The sequence below is a fragment of the Garra rufa genome, chromosome 19, assembly GCF_049309525.1.
Source record: "Garra rufa chromosome 19, GarRuf1.0, whole genome shotgun sequence".
Classification (NCBI taxonomy): domain Eukaryota; kingdom Metazoa; phylum Chordata; class Actinopteri; order Cypriniformes; family Cyprinidae; genus Garra; species Garra rufa.
Window position 1 is genome coordinate 39,804,742 of NC_133379.1, and position 13,644 is coordinate 39,818,385.

General features: G+C 31.7%; 1 protein-coding gene across 7 annotated transcripts in view; it reads left to right on the forward strand.

Moving 5' to 3' along the window:
• add1 (adducin 1 (alpha)) overlaps nucleotides 1–13,644 on the forward strand; it is a 97,703-nt gene that overhangs the window by 9,714 nt on the left and 74,345 nt on the right. For all 7 annotated transcript variants that reach the window (XM_073824534.1, XM_073824528.1, XM_073824533.1 and 4 more), the window contains exons 2-6: nucleotides 3,584–3,785; nucleotides 10,299–10,461; nucleotides 11,660–11,811; nucleotides 12,205–12,285; nucleotides 12,413–12,562. In XM_073824534.1, the coding sequence (XP_073680635.1) occupies nucleotides 3,591–3,785; nucleotides 10,299–10,461; nucleotides 11,660–11,811; nucleotides 12,205–12,285; nucleotides 12,413–12,562 (741 nt within the window). In that variant the 5' untranslated portion in view covers nucleotides 3,584–3,590. The remainder of the gene's footprint in view (nucleotides 1–3,583; nucleotides 3,786–10,298; nucleotides 10,462–11,659; nucleotides 11,812–12,204; nucleotides 12,286–12,412; nucleotides 12,563–13,644) is intronic.

Sequence of the window (13,644 nt, forward strand, 5' to 3'; positions counted from 1 at the left end):
TGATATATATATATATATATATATATATATATATATATTATTCTGTAAAAACAGTGTCAATTTAAGTAAATTAATATAAGAAATTGCTGTAACTGTATTGTAGTTGTACTGTAAAATGAAATATAATATTTTTGATAAATTAATTTTAAACAAAATAAGAAATAATTGTAATATTTCTTCAAAAAAAATCAGGCATTTAAGAAAATCAGAATTACTTACCATAGTAATATTTATCTGTAAAAGCTTTGTAAATTTATGAAAAATAATATAACAAATGACTATAGCTTGTACTTGTACTGTAGTTGTAATTGTACTGTAAAATAAAATGTTTTATTATTTTTGATGAATAAAATATTAAACAAAATAAGAATTGTTACTATTGTAATATTTCTAAAACAAAATCAGTCATTTAAAGAAAAAATACAATTATTTTACAGTTGTACTGTAATATTGTATTAATCTTAAATGTGATTTATTTTTATTTATTTATATATAACAATAATAATAATAATAACAACTTTATTATTATTATTATTATTATTATTATAAATAGTAATAGATTTGTTGCTATAGTAATATTTATCTGTAAAAACATTTTTGAATTTAAGAAAAATAATATAAATAAGAATTATTTATTAGTTGTTACTATTGTTGTTGATATAAAGCTATATAAATCACTATTTTTTGCCAAATTATTCTGCCCTAAAAACAAGCAAAGCAAATCTGAACTTTCTTTTTTTATTAAGTTTAAAATCAGAGTCACAATTTATCAGAAAATGTAAGTTTTTTTTTTTTGCCTCTTTCCAAAAATGTACAACCTTAGCATTGCAATAATCACCAAAATATTTTTTTTTCCAAATTTTGCGGCTCTACAAACAAGCACAATTTTTTTAAAATTAAAATCGCATTTTAAAAATCACATTTTATCAGAAAAATCACAATAAATTTGCTTTCCCAAATTTTAGAGCCATATCCACACCCTTTCTTCATCTTGTCACATCCTGTCTGCTTTGTATAGTTCTGTTTGTAATAAATGTAAAAAGACCAAAATATTTAATTACTATTAAAGTCTATAAGTGCATTCGTTAGTCTTTGTTAGAATGCATGTTTTCAGTCATTTTTAATCAGCCAGCGTTAAGATTTAGAGAAACATATGTACGTGTTTGTTTTTTTTTTTTTTTTAAATATTAATTCTGTACTGATTAATCCTGCTCATTTAGAGTCTAAACTAAAAAAAATGTTTCTGGGGGTAGAATGAATCTCCTGATTCTGGTGTTGAGCCTCCTGGTGTGTCTGTATATTGAGAACAGAACAGCTGTCCGGAGCTCCAGGGTTTCATTACTCAATGCTGCAGTTATTTCCTGCTCTGGGTCTGTTTGGGGTTGAAATGAGCAGGCTGTGTGTGTGACGACTTCATGCTGTAATGCTGTGTTGCGCTGGGTTGATTGTGTTGTAGGTTCTGCTTTATTTTGAGGTAGAAGATGTAAATGTTCTGTTCCAGCAGGTCTGTGTTCATGTGGCTTTAAAACATCAGCAACAAACCACTTAGACGCACAAACGACATTAAATGATCAATAATGCTGAGTCAGACAGACTGACTCCCTTCCTGCTCTCTCTTTGCCCTACAGTGTCATTGATTCTCCTGCAAATACTCTAGAGTCTAGAGCATATATGTACGCAGTCACTAAAGGCACGTTCACACCAAGCACAACAACTGTATCAGCGGATGTTAACATTGTTTATTTTAATCACGAGTTGCAGTTTTGCTGTCTACTGCTTTAAATAGTCAAGCTCTATTATTATAGTATTATTTACATTTGTAATATTTTACAGTAAAATATTGTAGTATTATAATAGCAATGTTTGTTGTTGCTTAATATTTTTGAATGTATTATATATTTATAAAATAAATAACTACATAAAACCTGTCCTGATGGTCCTTCATGTGTCTGACATAATGTTAATGTTGTTTATTCTAAGCATGAGCTGCAGTTTTGTCATTTACCAATATTTTAAAAGTAATAATAGTTTTAATCTGTAAAACCATTGTGAATTTAAGAAAAATATACAAAATAAATTACTTTAGCTGTAACTGTACTATAGTTGTAGTTGTACTGTAAAATAAAATGTATTATAATTGTAGAAGATAAATAAAATATTGAACAAAAGAAGAAATGTTGCTATTGTAATATTCTAAAAAAAAGTAGGCATTTAACAAATAATTATTTTACAGTTGTACTGTACTACTGTTATTGTTAATTTTTATTTTAAGGGTATTTATTTATTTTTATATTTTATATTATTTGTATATAATAATAATAATAATAATAATAATAGTAATAATTAATTATTTTTATTAATATTGTTATTGTTATAAATAGTAATCGTGAATTTAAGAAAAATATTATGTGTCTAACATAATATTAGTATTTTGTTTATTCTAATCATGAGCTGCTGTTTTCATTTACCACTGTTTTGTCAATTACTATTGGTATCATTTAGTATTATTTTTAATTGTGTAAAATAATCCATTTATTATTTTATTTATTATCACTTATGGTGGAATATTACAATTGTAATATTTCGTATGGCTTAATATTTTTATGTAAAAATTAAAGAGTTATTTTTTTATGTATATCTGGTACTTTAAATAAATAATAATGAATAATACAATTATGAAATTGTTGCAATTTAAAAAAAAATAAAATTCTTATTTTAGAGTCATATTGATTTTATATTTACAAAAATTGTCCAAATTTTGCTATCCTACAACGAAGCACTTCAAACCTGGGGTTTATTTGAGTTTATATAGCAGAATTTGGACATTTGTTTTCATGCAAGTCTCAAAATTGTAAAAAACTGTGAAAATAAATGTGAAAATTGCAAGAAAATCAGAATGATTAGTTGTAAACTCAATTTTAACTTTTTGTTTTTTACTCTGAATTATGTTACCTTGCAATTCTGAGTCAGATTTGTAAAATATAAACTTGCAGTTGTGAGAAAAAAGTGAAATATCAGAAATAACATAAAAGAAACACTGAATTGCAAGATAAGCTGAAGATAAGCTTCATTCAAAGGTCAGAATTGCGAGATAAATTGCAGAAACAAGCTTCCATAGACTATTTATAGTCTATTTATTTTTTGTGATATTTAACAGCATCACGGATGCATTACATAGAGCTAAACTAGTTTGATTACTCTAATCGCTGCATCTGTGTGGCTGCTAATGATGGTACAGTTGCTATGGCAATAGCATTATCTGTTTTGGTTGCAAAGAAGCACATTGTCCTCTGTTCTCTTCTGAACGTCGTGTTTGTCTTGACTCTGCTTAATGGACGGAGAAAGCGCATTATGTCCAGAGCACTCAGCAGTAAACGGCCCGTTATAACCACTCACATGCTCCCACAGTTTCGAAATGGCTCTTAGCAGCTGAATCTCATGTCTGGATCATATTTCAATTCAAAATCAAATGGGGAAAAATGCATTTTGCTAAAAGTAAAACTAGAGCAAGTGTATATACTGTTGTTTTTAGTACATAGTTGAAGTATGCAGATTCCCTCCTGATCTTTGCCCTGTGTTGCAGGTGTGTGATGAACGGAGACTCAGGTGCAGGGGTGGTGACGGCCCCCCCACCCACCAACCCCCCTCATAAGGAGCGTTATTTCGACCGCGTGGATGAGAGCAGCCCGGAGTACCAGAGAGAGAGGAACATGGCGCCGGACCTGCGGCAGGACTTCAACATGATGGAGCAGCGCAAGAGAGTCTCCATGATCCTGCAGAGTCCAGTGAGAGCGCAACACACACACACACACACACACACACACACACACACACACACAGATGAATGGTCTGATAACACATGAGCACATACACTACTGGTCAAAATTGGAATAATTACCATTTTTACAATTAATTAATTAATTTTTAAGAAATCTCCTCTGCTCACCAAAGCTGCATTTATTGGATGAAAATATTTTTTAAATATTATTACAATGTAAAATGAATAAAATAAAAAAAAGGCAATTGCAACTTTTTTTTTTTCTCAAAACTGTGAGATATAAATGCACAATTGTGAGTTATAAAGCCAGAATTGCTATATATAAAGTCAGTATTGTGGGATATAGACTCAAGTCTGACTTAATAACTCATAATTGGGAGTTTATGTCATGCAATTGACTTTATAACTCGCAGTTGCAACTTTGTATCTTGCAATTCTGACTTTTTTTTTTCAGAATTGTGAGATATAAACTTGAAATTGCAGGTTATACAGTCCAGTTCTGAGGAGAAAAAAAAGACCGATATGGTGACATAATTGTGAGTTTATATCTCACAATTCTGACTAAATATTTGCAATTGCGAGTTTATATCATGAAATTCTGACTTTGTAACTCGCAATTATGCATTTATATCTCACAGTTCTGAGAAAAAAATTGCGAGTTAATATTTCTCAATTCTGACTTTATTTTTTGCAATTGTGTTTATATTCTGCAATTCTGACTTTATATCTAGCAATTCTGAATCACATCACATCATTTTTCAGAAATCATTCTAATATGCTGATTTGCTGCTCAGGACACATTTCTGATTATTATCACTGTTGAAAACAGCCAAATATTTTTCTAAATCATGACAAACTGCCATTCAAACAACAAAAAAAGAATAAATACTTGTATTCAGAAAGGATGCATTAAATAGATTAAAAAGTGATAGTAAAGACATTTATAATGTTACCAAAGATTTCTATTTCAAATAAATGCTGTTCTTTTAAAACTTTTTGTTCATCAAAGAGTCCTGGAAAATAAATTGTATCATGGTTTCCGCAAAAATATTGGGCAGCAAAACTGTTTTCAACATTTGATAATAATCAGAAATATTTCTTAAGCAGCAAATCAGCATATTAGAATGAATTCTGATGTATCATGTGACACTGAAGTCTGGAGTAATGATGCTGAAAATTCAGCTTTGATCACAGAAATAAATTACATTTTACCATATGTTAACATGGAAAACATTTATTTTAAATGGTAATAATATTTCACTGTTTTTACTGTATTTTCGATCAAATTAATGTGGCCTTGGTGAGCAAAGAGACTTCATTCATAAACATCAACAAATCTTAATTATCCCAAATGTTTGAATGCTAGTGTATGAAAATATAAATTTGATTTGTTCATGAAACTATAATATTATTTGTTTATTTTATTTTATCAACCTTGATTAAATCAGCAGAAAGATTACTACATTTTGAAGAAAGGTTATAAAAAAAAGTTTTCTCTTCAGAATAATGTCCACTAATTAATCACAATAATACCCAGAATATTAGGAAAGTAAATAATAATGTTTGATATCATATTGCTTAATTTATCTCTAATGTTTATGAACAGTCATTTAAAGACTATTTTTCTATTAATGCATGTCTTCTGACTGCAACACAGTCTCTGGATTAAATGTCTGAGTCTGTTGATGACAGTTCATTCAGCTCTCGATAATCCCCTCGTGACCGACGTCTCAATATGCACAGTGATCATATGTCTGACTGCATGTGTGTGTATATACAGAAGGGATTCTGTTTATGCAAGCGGACAGTCACAGAAAGAATAAAGAAGTCTTTATCTGGGCAGGAATCGAGGGAGAGACAGAAAAGCAGCTGATATTTACCCCTTATTTACTCTTCATGAACTCAGTGCTTAAAGGAATGAGAGAAACCAGCACTTCTCATACATTTTCAGGGCAAATACCATCTGTGATTTTAGTACCACCTTCAAAGTTCCCTCTAATAATTCACAGCATTGAGTACATTTTTAGGACTTCTTCCCATAAATAATAATTAAGTAAATAAATTTTAGTATTTAAGTTCAATTTAAATGAAACATAGTTTAAAAAAATGGATAAATAAATTAATATTTAAGTATATATTGTATTACATTTAGTTATTTAGTGTTTTGAGATTCCAGGTACCACAAATCAAGTAGGTTTTATGGTGTATAAGCCACATGCTCAGAAAGTCACTGGTATGTGGGTTGCATTGAGACTCCAGATGCCGGCCTGTAGAAAGTGTTTCATGTTCTTGTTAACATACACTCATAAATTATTAACGGTGCTTGACAGTGCCAGCCTGTGTCATTATCTCTCTCTTTTTCTCCAGTGAGGGGTTTGTTGTGTGTTCAGCATGTTGCTGTAACATTAGTTGCACTTTAGTATTGACTTAAGAGCCCTTACACAATAGAGAACTGTATTTGTCCAGCTAGTGGCCTTTATAATCATAATCTACAGTAATTAGTAATGCTAATGCATTAGTAAAGTTTTAAGGAAAAATAATATTTAATATGTATAAGCAATCTTATTAAATTTCATAACATTTGTGCCATAGACATGCACCAAATGTTCAGCAACCGAAACTATTCAGAATAAGCGAAAAGGCCTAATAAATTATACCGAATGACGTGACGCGATCAAATAGAGGAGCCCTAATGCAGCAAACATGTGGGCAGTGTGGAAGCATTTAAAACTGTCTGAGAAGGACGCAAAAATCATTGCAAGCACCGACAGCGAGAGACTGCAGGGCTCGAAATTAACTTTTTTACTTGGTAGCACTGGTGCTCTCAACTTCAAAAAGTTAGGAGCACCAAAAAAAATGTAGGAGCACCCAATTTCTTTTTAGTAGCCTAATGCACTGATCTTGATTCTTCATGGCCGATTCTGTTTGCAAATGTTTTACAAGCAAATGGGGTAATTCTAAATGCCTTTTTAATATACTTATTTTGCGCATTAACTAACAAGAATGAATGAAAATATGAGTACATTAACAAGATGTTTATTTTCTCTACTATAGATACAGCAATTTAAATTAGAGTCAACCACTGTATGTTTAAACAATCTACAGTATAAACTAGGGCTGGGTATTGTGACCAATTTGGCAATTCGATTCGATTCTTATTTTTATGGTTTCGATTCAATTTCGATTCGATATCGATTAGCTATCAATATTTCATTTAAAATGTTAGTTTTGCAGACATGGGATCCATATTTTGATATAAATGCTGGTAACTGGAACTCTCCTACTTAAGTTTATTACTGAAATACACATCTACACTAATAATAGGGTGCACACAGTTGTTTATTTTAAACAACTTTTATTTTAAATGAACACTGTAACAAGAAGTCATAAATATGTGCATCCATTGTACACCATGTAAACAAACTGCAAAATGCACATTACTGTAAAAAAATAAAAAGACTGTAAATGTGCAACAGTGAAATCTATTAAGAACTTCAAATATGTTTAGGAAATAAAACATTTTTCTAAATTCAAAACGTTCAAAACAGGCCCATCATAAAGCCCCTGTCTGCCTATACAAAACATTCTAACTGTCCATAAAACTAACATACAGCAACAACTTAACTACAGCCTAATAATTTTTGATCACCAGATTTTTCTGCAAAAAAGCAGCTGATTAACATGTTCTGATCTGATCTAAGGCAGCTCCTCTGCGCTGTGATTAGATCACCAGCGATTGAGAAATTCTCTCAGCAGGAACACTAGTGACACCTTCAGGACGAGAGGTGAATATTCATATCCTCTTACGTGAAGCACGTGCATTAAGAATCGATTCGGGGATTTCCCGAATCGATATCGTTGCGTTAAACTGAAGATCGATTAAAATCGGAGAATCGATATTTTTTTACCCAGCCCTAGTATAAACAACACAAAATAATAAACGGCACCTTTCTTTCTTTGTCGTGTAGACGATAAATACAGCCATAATCAATGTAGACTACTCTGTCAGTATTCAAAGTGCAAATAGAGACCGAATTTTTCAAGCAAGATACAGTTATAGACAACTACACAACTTATAGCCCACATATTAATAACAGCCTAGATTTTTATGTAGCCTAATTTGCGCGCTTTGGGGAGTCGCTCTCTAAACGTGGGGTATTGAAATTGCTTTTGAATGCACGTGCATGTTTTACTTTTGCTTCCGTTTTAACAATCGCATGAAACTCTCGGCAGTGAGCGTGCATTCTGCAATACAAGACACTAATACAAGACATTACTTTAACAAAACAATTTGAAAGTGGGAGGACACCAACAGGATTTTGAAAAGCGTGTCTGCAGTGGAAATAACGCCCCTGAGTGAGTGCACCTCTGCCGCTGAGTTATCATCTGATGTGAATGCATGCCACGTTGTACAGCAGTGTTGTTTTCGTCAACGATGACGATGATGAAATCATTTCGTTGACGCCACTTTTTTTCATGACGATAACGAGATGATGACGAGATAAAAATGGCTCGTTGATGACTAAAACATGACGAGACGTGTGTGAGTTTTCATTGACGAGACGAGAATAGACGAAAATGTTAGTGGGTGGTCCGTCAGACGTTTAAAATCCATGACATTTCTGCTTATTGTGCATGACAATTAAAACCTAAAACGTATCTGCCGCTATGGCAAGCCGTTTTAGCATTCAATACTCTTTGTCATACTAGTATGGCAAGCCGTTTTAGCATTAAATACTCTTTGCTATACTAGTATGGCAAGCCGTTTTAGCATTCCATCCTTGTTTGTTTTTTATGTTTTAAAACATTCCTTCATTATTGTAATTATTGGTGAAAATAGTTGATCCGGAAGCTCACATTGTGTTGAACTATAGATCTGCTATTTTCAGAATTTACAAGTGACACTACCCAACAGCAAAATACTTACTGACCTACATTAATTTGTTAAAAGACTACTTTTTCCCCTTTTTTGACTAAAACTAGACTAAAATCTTTTTGACTTTTCGTCGACTAAAACTAGACTAAAACCTTTTTGACTTTTCGTCGACTAAAATTGGACTAAAACTATCACATATAGAAGTGACTAAAATTTGACTAAAACTAATAAGCATTTTAGTCCATAAGACTAAGACTAAATCTAAGATGGTTGTCAAAAACAACACTGTTGTACAGTACATTGAGACGGAGGCGCCAGAATGTGCGCTGTAGGACGAAATATAGTATATTTCTTCAAAAGCAGATTGTGGAGAACTTTTAATTGTCCACAATCAAAATTGTCATATCACACAACCTTAATTACAATGCAGTTTGTGCAAATCCGGAACTGAGGTTGGTTGAGAGAGAGAGAGAGAGAGAGAGAGAGAGGGAAAGGAAAAAACGGCCAGTTCATAGTTCAGCGGAGAGCAGTGTCAGAGACAGGCGGAGCTTGGCGGCTAATATCTAAAATCTGCATTAAAGTTAAGAATAATGATAAAGTGTAAATGGTTATGCAATGTTGGAGAGAACTCTCTGTATCAGCTCACAGCAGTCTGTGCAGTAGTTAGACTGGCGAAAGTTTTATAAAGAAATGAAACCAAGTGGCACCACAACAATTTCTCGCACTCGCACAAACGCTCCCAAAATGTAATCTGCGCAACCTCAAATTATATTTGGGAGCATATGCGACCAAAACGGTCGCAATTTCGAGCCCTGGACTGTTTAGAACTGCATTGCATGTCTTTAATGAGAAGAGAAAGGGCTGGATGTTGCTGGTTACTGTATGAAGAGTAAAATCACCAAACAGCCTTAAACCATTAGTAAACAAACTATAGAACGTAATGTTGTCTAATACACGCACCAATTGTATGTATTCTGACAGCGCTGCACAAGCTCCTTAGCCAAGGTTCAAAGTCCAAAGTGAGAAGAAAAATCTGTGCGATGAGAATCAGTCATAAATCTGCTGCTGTCAGCGAAAAAAACAATACTGAGGACTTGTGCGTCTCCGCCAAAATAAAAGTCAACATGCATAAATTTTGCAGTGTAATTTTACTGTTGCTCTGTAAAATAAAATTAAAAAGTAAGACAAAAATAATAACACTCATCACAACAGCTCTATTAATACATTTATTCCAACATTCTCCTTTGCTCAGCAAGGCTGCTTTTATTTGCTCATTAAAAACACATGCCTGATTCAAGAAGGGGGTCTTAAAATTGGCTAAAGAATATTATTTTACTAATTTATTCATTTTAAGTTAAATTGTGCTTTGTTGGTGGACTATAACATCTACTAGAATGTAAAAAATATTCAGTGTTAAGTAAATATTTTTAAATTGTTTTGTACTTTTTTTTTTTTTGAAAAGCAAGACAAATTTGTAGAAAGCACATTCAGCTTTGCTTCAGCCAAGAACTTTCAATTCGGTGCATCCCTAATTATGAGTCATGTTTAGTTATATCTGGAATGTGACTCTATTGACTTGGTAACCACCTAGCCAGCCCTAACAACTTTACAGTTCTGGCTGTAATTGTGCGTGTTCTGTTTCAGGCATTCTGTGATGAGCTGGAGTCTCTGATCCAGGATCAGATGAAGAAGGGGAAAAACCCTGCCAGTTTGCTTGCGCTGCAGCAGATCGCTGACTTCATGACCACCAGCGTCCCCACCATGTACCCCGCCGCCCCACAGGGAGGCATGGCGGCCCTCAACATGAGTAAGTTTATTTATTTTATTATTATAATTTTTTTTTTTTTACTGTTTTAATTTTTTACCATAAATTATAATTGTATTTTTAATAATTGTATTGTTTTTGTCTTTTTTTGTATTATTCTGTTACAGTTTTTATTATTATATTACTTTTTTTTTCTATTTTTCTTTTTAGTTTTAGTACTTTTTTCCCCCTTTATTTTTCTTTTATTATTATTATTATTTAGTTGTGTCTTTTAAATATGGGTCAAAGATGAAAAAGGGTTTAAGCATAAAAAAAACAATAATTGTAATAATGCTTTAAAGTGTTGTTTTAAAAAAAAAAAAAAAAAAAAAAAAAGTAAAAGTTTTCTGATTAATTTAATTAAATTTTTTTTTTCTGATTAAAAAAAAATAAGTATCATGCATTTTTCCCTAATTTACACCCACTAAAATGTCATTCAGTGTAACAGTCTTGTCTGTCAGGCATATTTACAACAAAAATCAATTTAAGACACATTAAAAGACAAATTACGTTCACCCCAAATACTAATTACTTGTAGTACTGCATTTTTAAAATTTGCCATCTTAGGTTTTGCCCATTTAAAACACAATGAATTTTGCTCCTTTATTATTTAAAATATTTAATGTACAAGTCAGATTAAGCATGTTGTTTGAATCTTTACATAAATATTGTGTTACACTGAATGACAACGTAACATTATTTAAACCAAATTTAGACATTTTATTCTCCAAAAACTTATTTGAAACCTTAAAAGTAGACACTTCACTTAAATTTAATGTGCTTTCTATGGACATAAAATCACTTTTGACGTAGACATTTTTTAACGTCTTTTTTAAATCTGATCTTAAATCTTTTTTTTTTAATTGTTTTTAGTTATTTTAGTACTTAAAGGTAAACTAAATAAAATTTACAAACGTTAAATTGGAAACTAAAATAAAATGTTTAATATATACTTTTTTTTTATTTGAAGTAATGGCAAAACACGTAATGTTGTTTAAATGATTTTTGTAACTTGTTTTTGTAATTTTTAAAAATGTATCTGAATACATATTATTATTATTATTATTATTATTATTATTATTGTTGTTTGTTATTTTAGTACTTTAACTTGTTACATTGTATTTAATTTAACATTTAGGCAACTAAAATATTTAGGGTTTTAATTTTATTTAATGATAATAACGTGTGTGTTTGTGTTTAGGTTTGGGGATGGTGACTCCAGTGAATGATCTGAGAGGTTCAGACTCCATCGCTTATGAGAAAGGAGAGAAGCTCTTGCGCTGTAAACTCGCTGCGTTTTACCGTCTGGCCGACCTTTTCGGCTGGTCTCAGCTCATCTACAACCATCTGACGGTGAGTGAGTCACAAATATATGCGACACAACTCAGCAGGACATGTTATATGTGACCCTGGTCCACAAAACCAGTCAAAATGCATTGCATGGGTTAAATTTATAGATTTTTCTTTTATGCCAAAAATCATTAGGATATTAAGTAAAGATCATGTTCCATGAAGATTTTTTTTTTCTTCCATAAATATATAAAAAATAAATTTTTGATTAGTAATATGCTTTGCTAAGAACTTAATTTGGACAACTTTAAAGGTGAGTTTTTCACTTTTTTTTTTTTTTTTTTGCACCCTCAGATTTTAGTTTTTTAAATAACCTCATACATCAGTGGAAAGCTTATTTATTCAGCTTTTATAAGGAAATTTCATGGTCAAACATTCATTCCTCTGTCTGTACAGGTCCGGCTGAACTCTGAACAGGAGCGTTTTCTGATTGTCCCTTTTGGGCTGCTGTACAGTGAAGTCACTGCCTCCAGTTTGGTAATCCTGCCTTTGTTTTTCTCAGCTCTCCGGACATCAGACTATAAATTCTGACAGATATTATCATGTAGTTTATTACTTCTTGGAGGTAAATATTTGTATTTAGCCTCATTGTCTGTGTCCTCAGGTGAAGATTAACCTGCAGGGGGAGATTGTCGACAGAGGCAGCACTAATCTGGGTGTAAATCAGGCTGGGTTCACTCTTCACTCCGCCATCTACGCTGCTCGACCCGACATCAAGTGCATAGTGCACATTCACACGCCCGCTGGCGCTGCGGTACGAGCTGGAAACTCATCTCACATTAAACCTTTTCAGTTAATTAATATAAAATCAAGAGATAGTCACAAATAAATACATTTTGCTCCCTAATTAAAATTAATGTTCACATGTCTGTTTTTCCAGGTGCATCGAGTGTGTCATTTCAATTTATTAAACATAAATTCACAAATAAAACTACACTAAAATTAGTGCATAAATATGCAAAATGTATTTATTATTTTAAGTTAAATTTTAAATAAGACATAAAGCACACCTAAATATATAAATGTGGCTAAAATTAAATTCTGAAGTATTATGTGGAATGTTGCATTAAAAGATGCAATGAAATGAAAGCATGAATAAATAGTGCAAAATGTGATTTAAAAAAATGTAAAATGATATTGTGCGAAATGTATTTATGTCCAAATGAAAAAAAAATGATATGTACCCTTTGTTTGCATTTGATAATTTAATTTTGTCCACTTATATTTTAAGATGAATTTTGTCTCATTTCAGTTTAATGCACTTAAATAGGGGTTATGCCCAACAGGCTTCCGTTTTCTGCTAAACAGGTCTCGTTGCTTCCGGTTCACGCGTTTTGCATATCCCTCTTTAAATATGAACATGATTTACTCAAGATTCATTTAAAGTAGACAGTAAAAATGATCATAACCAATGTCCATCACATATGTGGATTGATATATAAAAGTTTTAAATTTTTATTCTTTTCACTAACATTTATATATAAATATCGAATGAAACGTCCACAATAAACAGCTGGCTTGTTTAACTGATTACCTTAAAAGTCCGTCGATATCGCCATTATTTATTACGGCTATTAACACGTTCTCCGACAAGCGGAAGCAATGAGACCTGTTTTCCGGGATTGGTCATGTGACGTTCGGCATAAAGCCTATTAATAAGTATCTGAATAAAAATACAATGAATATAATATAATATAATAGCAGACAAAATGTGTTGCAAGGAAAAATAAAATTGCAAGGAAATCAGAGTAAAAAAAATGAATGTTCCAAAGAAATCAATTTATTTTGTACTGTTTATTTATGATCTCGTTCTATTTTTATTCAGGAATTTATTAA